The sequence below is a fragment of the Microcaecilia unicolor genome, chromosome 11 (assembly GCF_901765095.1).
Source record: "Microcaecilia unicolor chromosome 11, aMicUni1.1, whole genome shotgun sequence".
NCBI classification, from domain to species: domain Eukaryota; kingdom Metazoa; phylum Chordata; class Amphibia; order Gymnophiona; family Siphonopidae; genus Microcaecilia; species Microcaecilia unicolor.
This window is the reverse complement of record NC_044041.1, coordinates 65,909,227-65,925,246: the sequence shown is the minus strand read 5'-3', so window position 1 is coordinate 65,925,246 and position 16,020 is coordinate 65,909,227. Positions and strand designations below refer to the sequence as shown.

General features: G+C 41.8%; 1 protein-coding gene across 1 annotated transcript in view; it reads right to left on the bottom strand.

Annotated features, from left to right (window-relative positions):
• CIT (citron rho-interacting serine/threonine kinase) overlaps positions 1-16,020 on the bottom strand; it is a 1,023,678-nt gene that overhangs the window by 987,251 nt on the left and 20,407 nt on the right. The window contains 1 exon segment of the mRNA XM_030217566.1: positions 4,032-4,176. Within this exon segment, the coding sequence (XP_030073426.1) occupies positions 4,032-4,176 (145 nt within the window).

Below are 16,020 nucleotides of genomic sequence, written 5' to 3'. Positions count from 1 at the left end.
AAGCGCTGGCAGCTCATCACGGTGGAAAATCCTCACCGCGGAGGGATCATCCAGATCCTGTGGTAATCCGCACCTGACTCTGGGTTCCTCAGACCAAGAACGTCTGTCAGAGTTCCCGAATCCTACACACCCCGACCACGGGGGGGAAAAAGGTGCACCAAATCTGAAGGGGAATTAACCCTTCTGCGCTTATCTTTAGGCCAAGCATCTGGGAAAAAACCGCACTGGGCAGTCCCAGGCCAGAATCCATCGGGGGGGGGGGGGGCAATCAGAGGAGCCTCAGGCGACCCTTGAGGAAGGGCTCTTTTCATCATGTAGCTTTATGCAGCAAAGCACAAAATACCGGGAGAAAATCTCACCCTGGGCACCAAATCCTGTCCGGTGCTAGCCACTCCTGAAATAACCTCATCTCGAGGTGCCCCACCCGGCTCAGGTCTCTCCGTGTCCACGGAGGCCGCGACATGCGGTGTAAGCAAAATGGCGCCCGCTGCCAGCTCAGAGAGGGGAAGAGACGAAAGAAGAAAGAAGAAGAAGAAAAGAAAAAGAAGAAGAAAACATCGCTCGCCATGCTCGGGCCGGCTCCTACGCCAATACAGCACGATTTACAGAGCCCTGCTGCTGATTTGCGCTTGCCACAAGTGGAACAGCGCTTTACATTGTCTGCAGCCATCGCCGAAAAAACGGCGGTAAAATCCAAAATGGCGGTTTCGCGCCAAAATCGCCCCGATCGCGGGCCCACCCCGGAGGAGTTGGAAAACACTCTTACCTCAAAGGATCTAGTGTACAACTACGATCCTACTGAAAATCAGGTCAAAAACCTCTGTTCCAGCGTCTCTGCGTTTAAAAATGCGACGCGACTTTTTTTTTTTTTTTTTTTTAAGCTGTGAGGAAAGCAGAGGTATTGAAGACTCCAGAGGCTCAGATGAGTGGGAAAGGGCGAACCTATATGCCTGCATCCACTGTTGGTGGGTAAGGACAGGGAAAGCAAGGCAATATGTCCACATCCACAGAGGTATGGGTAAGGCAGGGAAAGGGCTAACCTATGTGCCTTTAAAGTGAAGCTGCTATAGCCTCCAACACCCCGGTTAACAACTGGCAAGCCAGGAACCACCTCCCGGCAGATTTTTCTGGAGCTCGAACAAGCTGCAGCCACCCTGCTAAGGGAGATAGAGAATACTGAAGAGGCAGTGGAGCTAGCTGGCCAAGAGGGCACTGTGAAAGTTTGAGTGCTCTCTATCTCCCCTGCTGGTTGATGGACATAACCCATACGTAATGGCTTCATCTGCTTGATGACAAGGAAAACAAATTTCCAAAGTGGTCTCAAGTGTCTTCAATTCATTAAGGAAATTGAGGAGATAAGACAATTCCTTACAAAATCAGTCTTTCCTTACCCTAGTTAAATCAGAAGTCCTAACAAAATTTGATTACTGCAACTCTATTTACGCAGGATTTAAAGGGGATCTCCTCAAAAAACTACAAACCGCTGAAAACACTGCAGCACATCTCATATTCAGACTACCACACTTCACCAAAGCAACTCCCCTTCTGTACGATTTGCATTGGCTAGCAATAAAAGATAGAATATCATTCAAGCTACGTACCTTCATTCACAAACTTTTGTATAGTTCGGCCCCAATACACATGAACAACCTCACTGAATTACCCTCAAGTAATGCCTCTAAATCATCTATAGAATATCTTATCCTACATTTCTTGAATTGTTAGAAAGTAACCTACAAAACAATCCATACTGCTAGCTTTTCATATCAAGGCACTAAACCTGGAACTCCTTACCTAAAACCATCAATTGTACCACTGATTATTTGTTATTCCGAAGTCTATTGAAAACTCGCTTCTTCAGTCTAGCCTTTAAGGAAATAAACACGCTTCTCAAATAAACTCATGGCATTATTATTTACCTCATCCCATCTCCAACTACTCCAGTGTATCCCAGTTAATCCTAGCCTTTTACCTTTTCCTACATATTTCAATTATCTTGCTTAAAAACCAAGTATTTAACTACATCTGTTCCTAACAAGTTTTACTGGTCTAACATTATATGATGTATTTTACTTTCTGTTAATATATTTTGAACATGTTCATAGTTTTCTAATTGTTATGTAAGTCACAATGAACCTGAGTTCTACTCAGGCTAATGATTGCTTTTATTGCACTTTTTTACCTTAGTTCAATCAAACCACAGGAACAGCAATATGAAACAATATTCCTTCACCTGTTTTAAGTTTTGCACCCCTTTTAATCCTGCCTGCACCTATCCTTACCTTTAATTCACCTAACCAGTGGTCCCAGACTGTCCTGGAAATTGTACATTTTTCCCGTCTCATATGTCACTTGTTGCACCTCTGTAAACTGTTGCCTCACAGCTGCATGTTTTTTCCCTCATAGCAATTTCACTTTCCCCTGGATCTATTCTGCCAGCCATTATGGATTTTATTTTTATGTTTTAAGTACATTGCAGTTATGGTCTACTTTATTATTATTATTATTATTATATTATTAGCATTTGTATAGCGCTACCAGACGCACACAGCGCTGAACACCTGATACAAAGGAACTTTAGTTCCTCTAAACACTCTATGTTTAGATTCTGAAGTTAAGATTTTTTATGCACCTTGCATGACAGTATTTGTGCTGTTCCAGAACCTTTCTAGGCAACTGCCTAGTTTGCCCTAAGCTGTTTAAATTGCCTTCTCTTTCACTACATAGGAGATATTATTGTTAGATTTCCTATTTGGGACCATTATCTTATTTCAGCAAAAGAGGGCACATCTCTACCATTAGATACTCATTGTAAATAGTTAGAATGTTACATTTTCTCTCATTTTCTATGTCCTTTTTGAGCCTTGTTTTGTATGGAGAAACGGTGCACCTCACTGTTTACTTGGTACCCTAATCTTCTTTGTTATACAAGCTATTAATTAGTTTTCTTAGAACAAGTATAGAACTTTATTTTCCTTACTCTGCATTGTTCACCTAGGCTTTTGATGTTATTTTTATTTTTCTAATTTGTTTTTCCATAACTAAAATGTGCCTATCTAATGATTTTAAGAGAAAAACTACCATGATAAAGATTTACATTTATGTTAATTCAATTATGAAACTATATTTCAAAAAGTCTTTAAAAACATTTTGTGGACAAAGGATTTGGCTCTTCCATGATATTAAGAAATTAACACAGGACAGAAGAAAGATTTTTGGCTTTGAGAGAAGAAACAAAAAAATTGGGAGCAACATTTTCACTAGTATATCCATGTAAATGTTTGATAAACTTTACTGGGACAAAATATGTCTTTTTTGAACCGAATCAGCTTCAAGTGTTTCTAGATACTAAAAAAATTCCGGATAGCCCAGAAGTTAGAGAATAAGATCTATGATTAAGATAAGAATGTATGTGAACTGGCCAGGCCATTTTCTTCAATGGTTATATTAGTATAATATCTCCTCAATTATTAAACTCCCCCCCTTCCTTTTCATTTTAAGGTCTAAGAAAGTGATAGATTGTATACAAATATTTTATAGTTTAGACTTTTTCTTTCATTGTATTAATTTACAGTCATCTCTGTATTACTGTTTGCAAGTGACCCTTGTAAAATGAAAGATTATAAATAAATATATCCCCATCACATAGCTCTCTCTGACTTGCACTGCATCCAAGTCAGCCTCTTCCATGTTTAACTCTAAGTATTGGACTTCATTTCTCCAAACTAAAAGAATTTGTGTACATAGCTTGCCAAAGGTTGGTCTTTTCTCTCCCTTTCCTCTACATATTATATAGAAACAAACCATCACATGAGCATACTGATCACTACAAAATGGCATTATGATAGGCTGATCTTCCCGTAATATTTCATTCTGTTTCAGACCAAATAACTCTCTGAAGTACAAAGATTATAGTTAAATTTAAAAAAAGTTAATTTTTTAAGTTCTGAATCTACTTTAAATATTATAAAGTAGAATCAAATTCATCTTAACATATAATACACATGTGAAACTATTCCATTGAAACTTACACTTTTTTACAAAGTTAGCTACTTGTTCAATCTTCATTAACTCAGGGTTACTGCATTCTTCAAAGAGAACAAAAATGGAGTCCATCAGTGCTTCCCGCGAGATAGGCAACACCTGTTGCTGATGGGACATACAAAGCGGCTTTCCCTAGATATACAAACATAAGATGGAGTTAAACCAAGGAAGTTTCCACCGCTGTACCAAAAATCAGGTCTATGAATACACAAGAACAAAATGGAGATTTTTTTTTTTTTTTTAATATACAAAGATACATGAAGGAATTTGTTATGTTTACAACAGAGTACTCAAGTGGTATGATGAATACGCAAAGTTCAATTCTAGCGTAACAGCATTGTCTGAATCTGTAAAAATGTGTGAATATAAGCTATTTACTCAAGTTATAAACATGTAAATCCCTATCAGTTTGCATCAGTTTGGAATGTAATAAAGATTCCAATATTCAAAGGATTTATGCTCCTAACTTGGATGTTTGAAATTGTACCAGAGCTGAATGCACAGCTTGATACTCAAACTTTCATTAACTCCTAAATTCAGGAACATAAAAGAAGTTAGTGGCAACAGGGGTAGATTTAGGACAGGGAAAAAAATTAGGTGCTTAGCAGTAATTTTCATTTCTAGAAATATCCCAAACACTGTCTAATCTACACAGCGTGACCACCATTCTCATTCATAAATTAACATTGTTTATTAGACGGGGATCCTCAGATTTTTAACTGCCTCCACCATCCGGGAACTATGCCCCAATGTATTAATGGTGTTGCTCACATCGTCATCGATCGACCCGTGTTCCTTCCTCTATCATAGGTCTTTTTTTTTTTTTTTACTTTTACTTTTTCAAAAAAGCTTCTCATTAATTTGCTTTAAATATTCTTCTTCAATCAATATCTTCAAGTTCATTGCAAGCTTTTGCATACAAGCTATATCTTATAATATTACTTAGCTTTAAACGACTTTCAGCAGCAATTTTTCTCCCAGCAGTAACTTTCAGCAGCAGGCTCATAAATTAGGGCCATAAATAACTTAAGTTTCTAAATCAAATCTAAAAAAAAAAAAAAAAAAACTTAGGCTTCTAAGTTTGCTTGAAAATAGGACAGAAATTTAGATTTTTTTTTTTTTGGGGGGGGGGGGGGGAATCAAGCCTAAATGTATAAAAAAAACAAACCCTTGTGCTCCAATTGGAATTGCCTAGTTTTATTTCATGTTTTCTACATACATAGTTAACATCAGAACAAACACAGTCTATGACCAGAAAAGTAGAAATTAGATCTTGCAAATTTTTTTTGTTTAGTTCCACTAGATCAGTCCAGACCTTGCAGGTATTGCACCCATCGGCTAGCAAATGAAAATTTGAAATGTGCCACATAAAGACACTATGGAGCTCCAGTACTTAATTTTTTTTTTCTTAACATTTGTACCCCGCGCTTTCCCACTCATAGCAGGGTGAATGCGGCTTACATATTATATACAGGTACTTATTTGTACCTGGGGCAATGGAGGGTTAAGTGACTTGCCCAGAGTCACAAGGAGCTGCCTGTGCCTGCAGTGGGAATCGAACCCAGTTCACCAGGACCAAAGTCCACCACTCTAACCACTCCACTCCTATTACGCCTTATATACCGCCTTTGCTAACTAGCAGACCAAGGCAGTTTACAGTCTAAAATTACAAAAAAAAACAAATAGCGAAAAGAACTACAATATTCAGAGGAGAGACAAACCCAAACATACAGGGAGCATTCTAAAGGGAAAACAATGTGACAGGGAAGTCTCAGTGAGGGTAAGGGGAATCATGGAAATGGGGAAAGGAAAAAGGAAAGGGTTGGTCCCATGGCTTGGCAACAATACCCCTCAAGGAGGATTAAAAGCCAGAGTAAAAAGCCATGTCTAAGTTGTTTTTAAACTGTTTCAGTGATTGTTCAGCAAGGAGTGTCAGGTGCATAGAATTCCAAAGGAAAGGTGCAGCAAAAAAGAAAGCTCAGTGATTCTAAATTGCCTGTTTTGGTCCTGGAAGGACTAGGCGATGGTCATTATGGGACCAGAGAACAGGAAGGAGAGTAAGGAATGGTAAGAGAAGATAAGTGTTCCAGGAGACCAACTCCAAGGGTCTTAAAGGTGAAAAGTAGTGTTTTATAGATTAGTCGCTGTTCGACAGGAAACCAATGAAGATCTTGGAGCAAAGTAGAGACATGATCATAACAGTGGGCATGGCATAGGAATCGTATGATGGTATTATGAAGTTTTTGCTTGTTTGTTTGTTTTTAACGTGAGGACAACCCAGATAAGGAGAAATTAGATCTTACCTGCTAATTTGCTTTCCTTTAGTCGCTCCAGACCGGCCCAGAATGTGACTGATGGTATGTGCACTCCTTCCAGAAGGTGGAGACTGAGAACTCTCACACTTGAGAGCCAAAAGCCCTGGTTAGCTAAAGTGAGATTTAGTATAATCTTGACATAGCAGGATAGAAAGGAGAAAGGCTTCTGTGCAACTGGAGAACTCAAACAGCCACTATGAGCATACAGAAGACCTGCAGACCTTCAGGCTATAGTCAATTGTCCACTTTTTGGGGGGGTGTTTTTTTTTTTTAATCACCACCAAAGTCAAACAGAGAAAGCAGCTATTCCCTAGAACTCTGGAAAGGGAGGGATCTGGGCCAGTCCAGAGAGACTAAAGGAAAGCAAATTAGCAAGATCGATCTAATTTTGCCTTCCTTAGCATCCCTCCAGACCGGCCCAGAATGTGACTGATGGGACATAACAGAGCAGTACCTTTAAGGGAGGGACCATAACAATCTGGCTGTAAGAACACTGGCTCCAAAAAATGGCTTCCTGATGACACTGGACATCCAACCTGTAAAGTTTCAAAAGGAATGCAAGGAAGACCTGACATACATCCAAAAGGAGGAACCAAAGAAAAAAACGTTATGCTAATCAATGACATTGCCTGCCCTCTGGTAGAATGGCCTGTCAGTCCCTCCGGAACTGGCTTCTTGGAAAAACATTAAGCAGAAGCAAACATCTCTTTAAGCCACCCAGAAATGGTGGGGTTTAGAAGCTGAAATCCCTTTGAGGGATCCCCTTATTAGAGGAAAACACGAGCTGATCGACTAAACTCCTCAGAGCTGTTGCTACTATTTCCAAGAACTTCATGAATTCTTGAGGAACTTTAATGAGACCGAAAGGCAAAGCTGGATATTGAAACCCCCCAAAACGCACAGAGACTATGAAGGAAGAAAGCTTCCCGAAGACAAGAGGAGATCTTGAGTGGTCAGTTGCTTACTTTGAGAACTAAAATTGGCCTTAAAAGGACCCTTATTACCTCGAACAGACGAAGAGAATAGCGTAGAGCTATTCTGAACCCACAGCATGAAATTTGAAAAGCCTGTGTCAAGAAGTCCTGACAGCTCCCGTCTGGAGACTTGATCGACAGGGAGGCTCTAGGAAGGTAGCCTACAACGACCATGCAAACTGTAAGGAGCTTTGCTTCTATCACCCTGAACCAGCAGTGGGGAGAAAAATCAAGCTGCAATCACTAAGGGTAGCAAAGAGTAGCAAGAAGGGAGAATGACTGAAAACCAGTAAAGGGAGGGAACTTGCTGGTTTAGAAGATAATGGAAGAATCTAATGGGCTCTGGTAGTCAATGACATGGAGGAAAGAAGAAGAATTGCAAATCCATAACAAAGATAAACTGTGATAACAGTAATAGAATCAGTACTAACTAGGGTCTTGCCCCAGCGGTATAAACTCATACCTAAAACGTGTCACTTGCATGGCCAAGGTGTCTTTAACTGGCATTTTCTTCTAAAACAGCACAAGTGCCTAACTATGGGAGTAACATATGTAGACCATGGACAAGGCCCCAAGAAACACCTGTAACTTAGTTAAGAATGACACTTGGGAGGGCGGTGACTTAAGATGGCGGCCACGCGTGCTGTGTAGTAAGCAGTGTTCTATGCTGGCGTTACCTTTTTTGAATTCCTCGACATGCCCCACACGAAAAGAAAGGGGTTGGTGAAAGTCCGTCTGCCATCGGACAGGACTTCATCCCCGGTCCAACAGACACTGGACTGCTATACAACAGCAATCTCTCCAGCTGGAATGGCGACTCCCGCTCAAGAAATCGGGAAAGGAAACTCGATTCTTTTGGGACACGAAACATCATTATCGCCTCCTGATCTCAACCCTCCACCACAGCCGGCACCTAATCGGGGTGAGGCAGGAAGTGCAGGGCCGTCGCAGGTCGGTACGGAAAGCCCTTCTATTGGCAGGGCTTCCCCCGAAGAAAAGGTGGGGAAGGAAATGGAGAACAAGAACGCTCCCGTAGTGGTAACTCTGGATTCCATCTGGAGGGCCTTACAACACTTAACATCAGTGGTCTCTACCTCAGCACAAAGACTATACTTTTGGGGACTAAACTTGATAATTTGGTGACATCGTTAGAAGAAACCAAACAAGAAACAAAACAGCAATTTCTTCAACTACAAACTGAGGTAACAGAAATAAAAACTGTTTCCAATACTAATGTGGCAGATATTACTAAGTTATGTCGAAAGGTGGAGCAAATAGAGAACTACAACCGGCGATTGAACCTTAGGATCTTAAATTTTCCGATTGTAATTGGTATAAACTCTACAGATCTTTTTAAGAAATACCTGTCTGAAGTTCTACATTTTCCTTCTGAAGCAATCCCCCCACTAAACAAAACTTTTTACTTGCCAATAAAGAATAGAAACTTAGAAGGTCAATTTGCCACTGGGGAAAAACCTCAACAGATTGGAAGTGAAGGATTGCAAGATATTTCCGCTATATTGGAAAACTCATTGTCTGATATAACACAAAGGTCCACTTTAATTGTCTCATTTGTTTTCGAGCAAGACTTAAATTCGGTTCTAAAGATATACTTTAAAAACTCTATGAAAACTTTTTGCGGTTACAGACTATGGATTTATCCTGATGTCACAAGAACTACCCAAGACAGAAGGAAAAAATTTCTAACATTAAGAGAGGAAACGAGATCAATAGGAGCTAAATATTTATTAGCCTACCCATGCAAATGCATAGTAACGTACCTAGAAAACAAGTATGTATTTTGGGAACCTGAACAACTCAGTGCTTTTTTGAAATTAAAAAAAGGCACCTGATGGATCCAGAAATAGAGGTAGAGAATAAGAAAAAGAGAGTAGAAAATGGCCAGGCCAATTACTGATAATTAATTTTTATTTTTCCTTGCTGTATAACTCCTTAATTTTTCTTTGTCACGCCCTTAACTTTTATGTGGTCTAAGGAAGAGTGATTTGATTTCTTTATATATACCTATCTATAATTGAATTCTCTGTATTGCAATGGCAAGTGAATTTATGCAACTTGTAATGTTTAAATTGAAATAAAAAAATAAAAATAAAAAAAAGAATGACACTTGGAATATTTAGGCAAAACTGTATACACATGGCATAAAGTGAGCAGAGGGGAAGACTAACAGCCAGCGCAGGGAGTCGAGAACCCGAGGAACTAAACTAACCCCCCACTGCAGTCCCCTGTAGCCCCCAAGGAAGGACTCAACTCTCCACTGTCGAAGAAACAACATCAGAACTCTCTACTGCTCCAGATACAACTTAGATTGTGACTCCCCAGGGGCAGAAAAAGTACCTGCATATAAGAAATGCAAACCACCTTCGAAGTACCCACAGAAAAAGAGGTATATCAAATCCATGAGCTTTTTGTGTCCTAAGATTTGGAACATGAACGTGGTTTTTTTTTTTTATGTTATTCCAGCGGCATTCAGTGTTCCCAGTCTAAGAGACTGGCATCAAAGAATGTCTAGGAAGAGGTGAAAATTGAATTCAATAGTCCAGAGGAGGGAAAGCCATCTCCTGAATTGTGTATCTTACTGAAATGTTCTGAAATAGCAACGTTATGAATAGCCATGCATCTACAGCTACTGTAGGTAGAATAAAACTGCTTAAGCAGTAGATACAGAATTTGACTACCGAAGGCTCTTTCCCAGTTAGAAGAGCATCCTGAACCAAAAACATGGAATCAGGGTCCTCAGAAAACTCTGTAACATCAAGAACATATCAGAGTCTGAATAAGACACAGGGTCATCCACCAGGTCCCGGGAAAACCTGGAACACTTAACTGAAGATAAAATCCCCTCTGCAATAGCAGGGAGTGGAGCAAAGGGAGCAGCCTCATGGAAAAGAAAAAAGGCTTAGAACAGTTACCCAAACAAACTGAGAAGGAATTCATTCCTCAGGAAAATTCTGCTAGTGACAGGAAAGCTGAGAAGAAACCCAAGAAAGACGCTGGCATCTCTGCCACTGAAGTGTGGCTCTGTAAAAACAAATGGCTGCGTTTCCCGCCAAAAGTGAAACTGACTCCAACCAGGTTCCCACAGCGGTGAGAGAAGAAACCACGGCATTAACAAAAAGCCAGTCTCTCTGCCTCGGCAGTGTGGCTCTGTAACAATGGCAGCGTTTCCCAATAAAGCTGAAACAGACTATAACCGGGTTCCCGCAGCAGTGAAGAAACTGTGGCATCAACAAAAGAAACTGCCTAATCATCAGAGAAAGAAACCGTCGGGAGCTGACCGATCACAAAATCTTTACACAAAAACAGCCCTATATGACCCTGTTTCACAAGCCTTGAAATACCTCAGCTTCTCTGCCATAGCAGAGACCGGCGACCTCAACATTTTTTTTTCTAAAATCTGATAATCTCCCAAGTAAGGAAAGACAGTCAACAAACAGCGAACCCAATAAAAGGGTATGGTTGCAGAAGACAGACAAAATAGAACTGCTTTGCTTGTCTGTTTTACCCTTTTTTTTTTCCAGAAGCAGTGTGGCTGTCTCTCCCGGCTCTCAGGACACCCTTCTCGCAAAGGGGCTGTGGCAGTGCCAATCCAAAACTTCAGCCAACTCAACATAGGCGCACTCAAACAAACATTTGGGAGGATTTAGGGAGGAGGGACCCGGCCACCCAAGTTTAGCACCCCCAAGGCTTACTCAGAACCCTCACGGATCTCAGCCGCCAACCTTCAGAGAAAACCGGAGCATGGAATGTACAGAAAATAAATAGAATTATTTAGTTGTTAAACCAAAAGGGAGAAAATGAGAAAGAGACTGAAGGACTCACCTCCTTCTACCTGCTGGAGACTGAGAAAACTGAATCTCACTCTAGCTAACCAGGGCTCTTATTGGCTCTCACAAGAGTCTCAGTCTCCACCTGCTGAAAGGAGTGCACAACCCATCAGTCACATTGTGGGCCAGTCCAGAGGGACGCTAAGAAAATGATGTTACAGTAGTCCATTCTGGAAATGAGCAAAGAAACAATGAGAGAATGGAGAATGGGAAGTGTTATGATTGAAGTGGTGTCTAACCAAACGCAACTGTCTGAGAATGAAGAAGCCAGACTTACATACTGCAAAAATCTGTGGTAAGAAAGAACGTTGAGAATTCAAGATAATACCATTAGCAGAAAGTTTCAGTGGGTTGGACAGTGGACCTAAATAGATTCAGAGAACGATTTGGTCCTAGGAACCAACAAGCGACTGTTATTTGTGTGTTTAGCACCAAGTGATGAGAATCAAGCCAGTGAGAGACTGCTGTGAGAGTCTTGAAGAGGGCAAATATCTGGAGAATCTGGGTTTACAGGGAAAATGAATATATCATCTGCATAGAAGCGACAGGGGTCACTTCAGTATTTAGATACAGCAATAGAACTCCTGTAAAACTGTAGAGAACAAGAAACTTTCACTCTTTTAAATGCCTCTAGAAACACCACAACTACAACAGTAAATTGTTAAGAAACTCATCAACAAGAAGAATTTGAGCACTCGAGTAAAGAAAACGATAGAAAAACCATAGTAATAGCCTTGCCTTTAAATAAGGGCAGAAGGCTGGATTGATCTGGTGGTACTAAAGAAAGAAAATTATCAGGTGCAATCTAATTTCTCCTTCTTTAGCATCCTCACCAGAATAGTCCAGAACTTGAAGGACATAACAAAGCGTCTTCAAATGAGGAAGAATTCAGAGACCCCTGCTCCGATCACCGAAGCTCCAAAGGAAGCTTCTTCTCTGGCTGCGACAGCCAAACAGTAATGATTTAAAAACGGGTGCAGACTGTTTCAAAAAGGTATGAAGAGAAGATCACGTCATCGCTCTACAGATGTCCAGTGCAGAAACCATTCTGAGCTCTGCCCAAGAGATACATAGGATAAATAGGTCCCAACTGTAGCTCATGAGACATTCAGGGGTACCTCTCACACCTATCTCAAGTCCCAGGACCAATAGCCCTCTCTGGTATACTGGCAAAACAGATACAAGCATCCAGTATTTGGAAATATATTGTTGCTTATTTATCTTGGTAAGTAACTACTAATATAATACAGGTGCCTAATAATGGTTAATTTAAAATTCCTACTACTAATTTCCACATTCTAGATAAACACTAAGCCAAAAAAAAATACCACTCCCACCCATCTTCTAACAAGATTACACAGGTCACCAATTGGCTCGGCTCACACTTACAAGAAAAAAACAACATACTTATCCCACATAGAAGAAGAATTATAAAACACTTTAGAATCTTGTGCAGCATCTCTTGCCAGAGAAACCATTGTTCCAGATGCAGCTGCAATCCCTCATAAGGTGATGTTCCTTTTGCTCCAACCAACCAGAGAGGCAAGCTGAAAGAGTCCAAAGGGTGAGCAAGCAAAGTTAAAAGCAAGAGATTGAGTTTTTCCCAATCTGAGAATGTCATATTTTGGCTTGGTTGGTAGTTCCTCTCAGATAATGGCAGTCTGAAGGCGCCAAGTCCCAAGCTGGGCATAAGTGAAGGAAATGCAATCTGCTAGCCAATTGGAGATTGTGCCTTTTACGATGGCAACTCCCCTCCTGTTGGGGTCGAAAGAAACAACCAACAGGGCGGACTGTCTCAAGGGCTTCATCTGCTCCACGTAAAAGGCCAATGCTCTCTTGCAGTCCAAGGTGTGCAAACTGCTTTCGCCAGGGTGGGCATGTGGACAGGGAAAAAATGTTGGCAAGACAATTGACTGGTTCAGATGGAACTCCGACACCACCTTCGGCAGGGTGCGTGCGGAGGACTATACTCTGTTGTGATGAAACAGTATAAGGTGCATCCACCACTAGGGCCTGAAGCTCACTGACCCCACGAGCTGAAGTAACAGCCACCAAGAAAATGACCTTCCAGGTCAAGTATTTCAGATGGCAGGAATTCAGTGGCTCAAAAGGAGCTTTCATCAGCTGGGTGAGAACGACCTTGAGATCCCATGACACTAGTGGAGGTTTGACCTGGGGCTTTGATAAAAGCAAACCTCTCATGAAGCGAACAACTAAAGGCTGTCCAGAGGTAGGCTTACCATCTACACATCAATGATAAGCACTAATTGCACTGAGGTGAACCCTTACGGAGTTGGTCTTGAGACCAGACTTTGATAAGTGTAGAAGGTATTCAAGCAAGGTCTGTGTAGGACAAGAAAGAGGATCTAGGGCCTTGCTGTCACACCAGACGGCAAACCTCCTCCACTTGAAAGAATAACACCTCTTTGTGGAATCTTTCCTGGAAGCAAGCAAGACTTGGGAGACACCCTCTGAAACACCCAAGAAGGCGAACTCTCAACATTCAGGCTGTGAGAGCCAGAGACTGGAGGTTGGGATGTAGAAGCGACCCTCGTTCTGAGTGATGAGAGTTGGAAAACACTCCAATCTCCACGGATCCTCGGAAGACAACGCCAGAAGAAGAGGGAACCAAATCTTACGCGGCCAGTAGGATGCAATCAGAATCATGATTCCGCAGTCTTGCTTGAGTTTCAGTAAAGTCTTCCCTACTAGAGGATTGGGAGAATACGCATACAGAAGGCCTGTTCTCCAATGTAGGAGAAAGGCATCTGACGCTAGTCTGTCATGGGCCTGAAGCCTGGAACAGAACTGAGGGACCTTGTGATTGATCTGAGTGGCAAAAAGATCCACCCAGGGGGTGCTTCACGCTCGGAAGATCTTGCGGGCTATGCCCATGTTCAGTGACCACTCGTGAGGTTGCATAACCCTGCTCAGTCTGTCGGCCAGACTGTTGTTTACACCTGCTATATAAGTAGCTTGGAGAAACATGCCGTAATGGCGTGCCACTTCTGAACAGCTTCCTGACAAAGAGGGCAAGATCCAGTGCCCCCTGCTTGTTGATGTAATACATTGCAACCTGATCTGGTTGGACAGCCGATCTCTAAAAGGCTTTAGCACGTTCCAGATCGCTCGCAATTCCAGGAGGTTGATCTGAAGACCTGTTTCCAAAAAGGACCAGGCTCCTTGAGTGTGAAGCCCATCTACATGAGCTCCCCACCCTAGGAGGGATAAATCTGAAGAAGCTAGAAGAATGGTCTAACGTTTGGCAATTAAAATTCAATGCAAAGAAATGCAAAGTGATGCACTTAGGGAGTAGAAATCCAAGGGAGACGTATGTGTTAGGGGGAGAGTCTGATAGGCACAGACGGGGAGAGGGATCTTGGGGTGATAGTATCTGAGGACCTGAAGGCGACGAAACAGTGCAACAAGGCAGTGGCCGTAGCTAGAAGATTGCTAGGCTGTATAGAGAGAGGAGTGACCAGCAAAAGAAAGGAGGTTTTAATGCCCCTGTATAAGACGTTGGTGAGGCCCCACCTGGAGTATTGTGTTCAGTTTTGGAGGCCGTACCTTACGAAGGATGTTAAAAAAATGGAAGCGGTGCAAAGAAAAGCTACGAGGATGGTATGGGATTTGCGTTCCAAGACGTATGAAGAGAGACTTGCTGACCTGAACATGTATACCCTGGAGGAAAGGAGGAACAGGGGTGATATGATACAGACGTTCAAATATTTGAAAGGTATTAATCCGCAAACGAATCTTTTCCGGACATGGGAAGGCGGTAGAACGAGAGGACATGAAATGAGATTGAAGGGGGGCAGACTCAGGAAAGATGTCAGGAAGTATTTTTTCACAGAGAGGGTGGTGGACGCTTGGAATGCCTCCCGCAGGAGGTGGTGGAGATGAAAACGGTAACGGAATTCAAACATGCGTGGGATATGCATAAAGGAATCCTGTGCAGAAGGAATGGATCCTCAGAAGCTTAGCTGAAATTGGGTGGCGGAGCAGGTGGGGGGAAGAGGGGTTGGTGGTTGGGAGGCTAGGATAGGGGAGGGCAGACTTATACGGTCTGTGCCAGAGCCGGTGATGGGAGGCGGGACTGATGGTTGGGAGGCGGGAAATACTGCTGGGCAGACTTATACGGTCTGTGCCCTGAAAAAGACAGGTACAAATTCAAGGTAAGGTATACACATACACATACGACAGTCATTGATGGAAAATTTAGCAATCTCCAAAAGGCTCATGAATGACACCCCTCCAAACTTCTCCTAGACAGAATTAAAGCTCTCAAATCATATAGATGTTTTAGACACATAACATATAGAGTATTTACATAGGAGAATGAAAAGGGACTACTTAGAACAAGGTAACAGAATGAGTAAGCTTTTGGACTGGCAGTTTAAGAAAAAAAGGAAAGGGGCAAGTAAAATCTTATCGCCAAAAAGGAAGTGTAAGCATATTCATGGAGACACTGCAGATGAGTTCAAGAAATTTTACAAGTCACTTTATACATCTTAACTCAACTGTTAGAAGAAATTAACACCTTTATAGCGGGATTAGAGCTTCCTAAAATCACAGAAGCGGACAGATTAACCTTAAACACTCCTATTATATTTTGCGGGAAGTGGACATTGTAATTAAAGACTTACCGAACGGTAAGGTCCCAGAGGAGGATGGGCTTCCAACTGAATATTATAAAATGCCGAGGCCAGATATTACCCATATTTGCCAGATTATTTAACAAAGTTACTGGTAGGGCTTCACTATCTCCATCTACAAAACCAATGTTGTAGTGTTAACCAAGCTTGGAAAGGACTTCACCCAGTGTGCAAGTTACAGGCC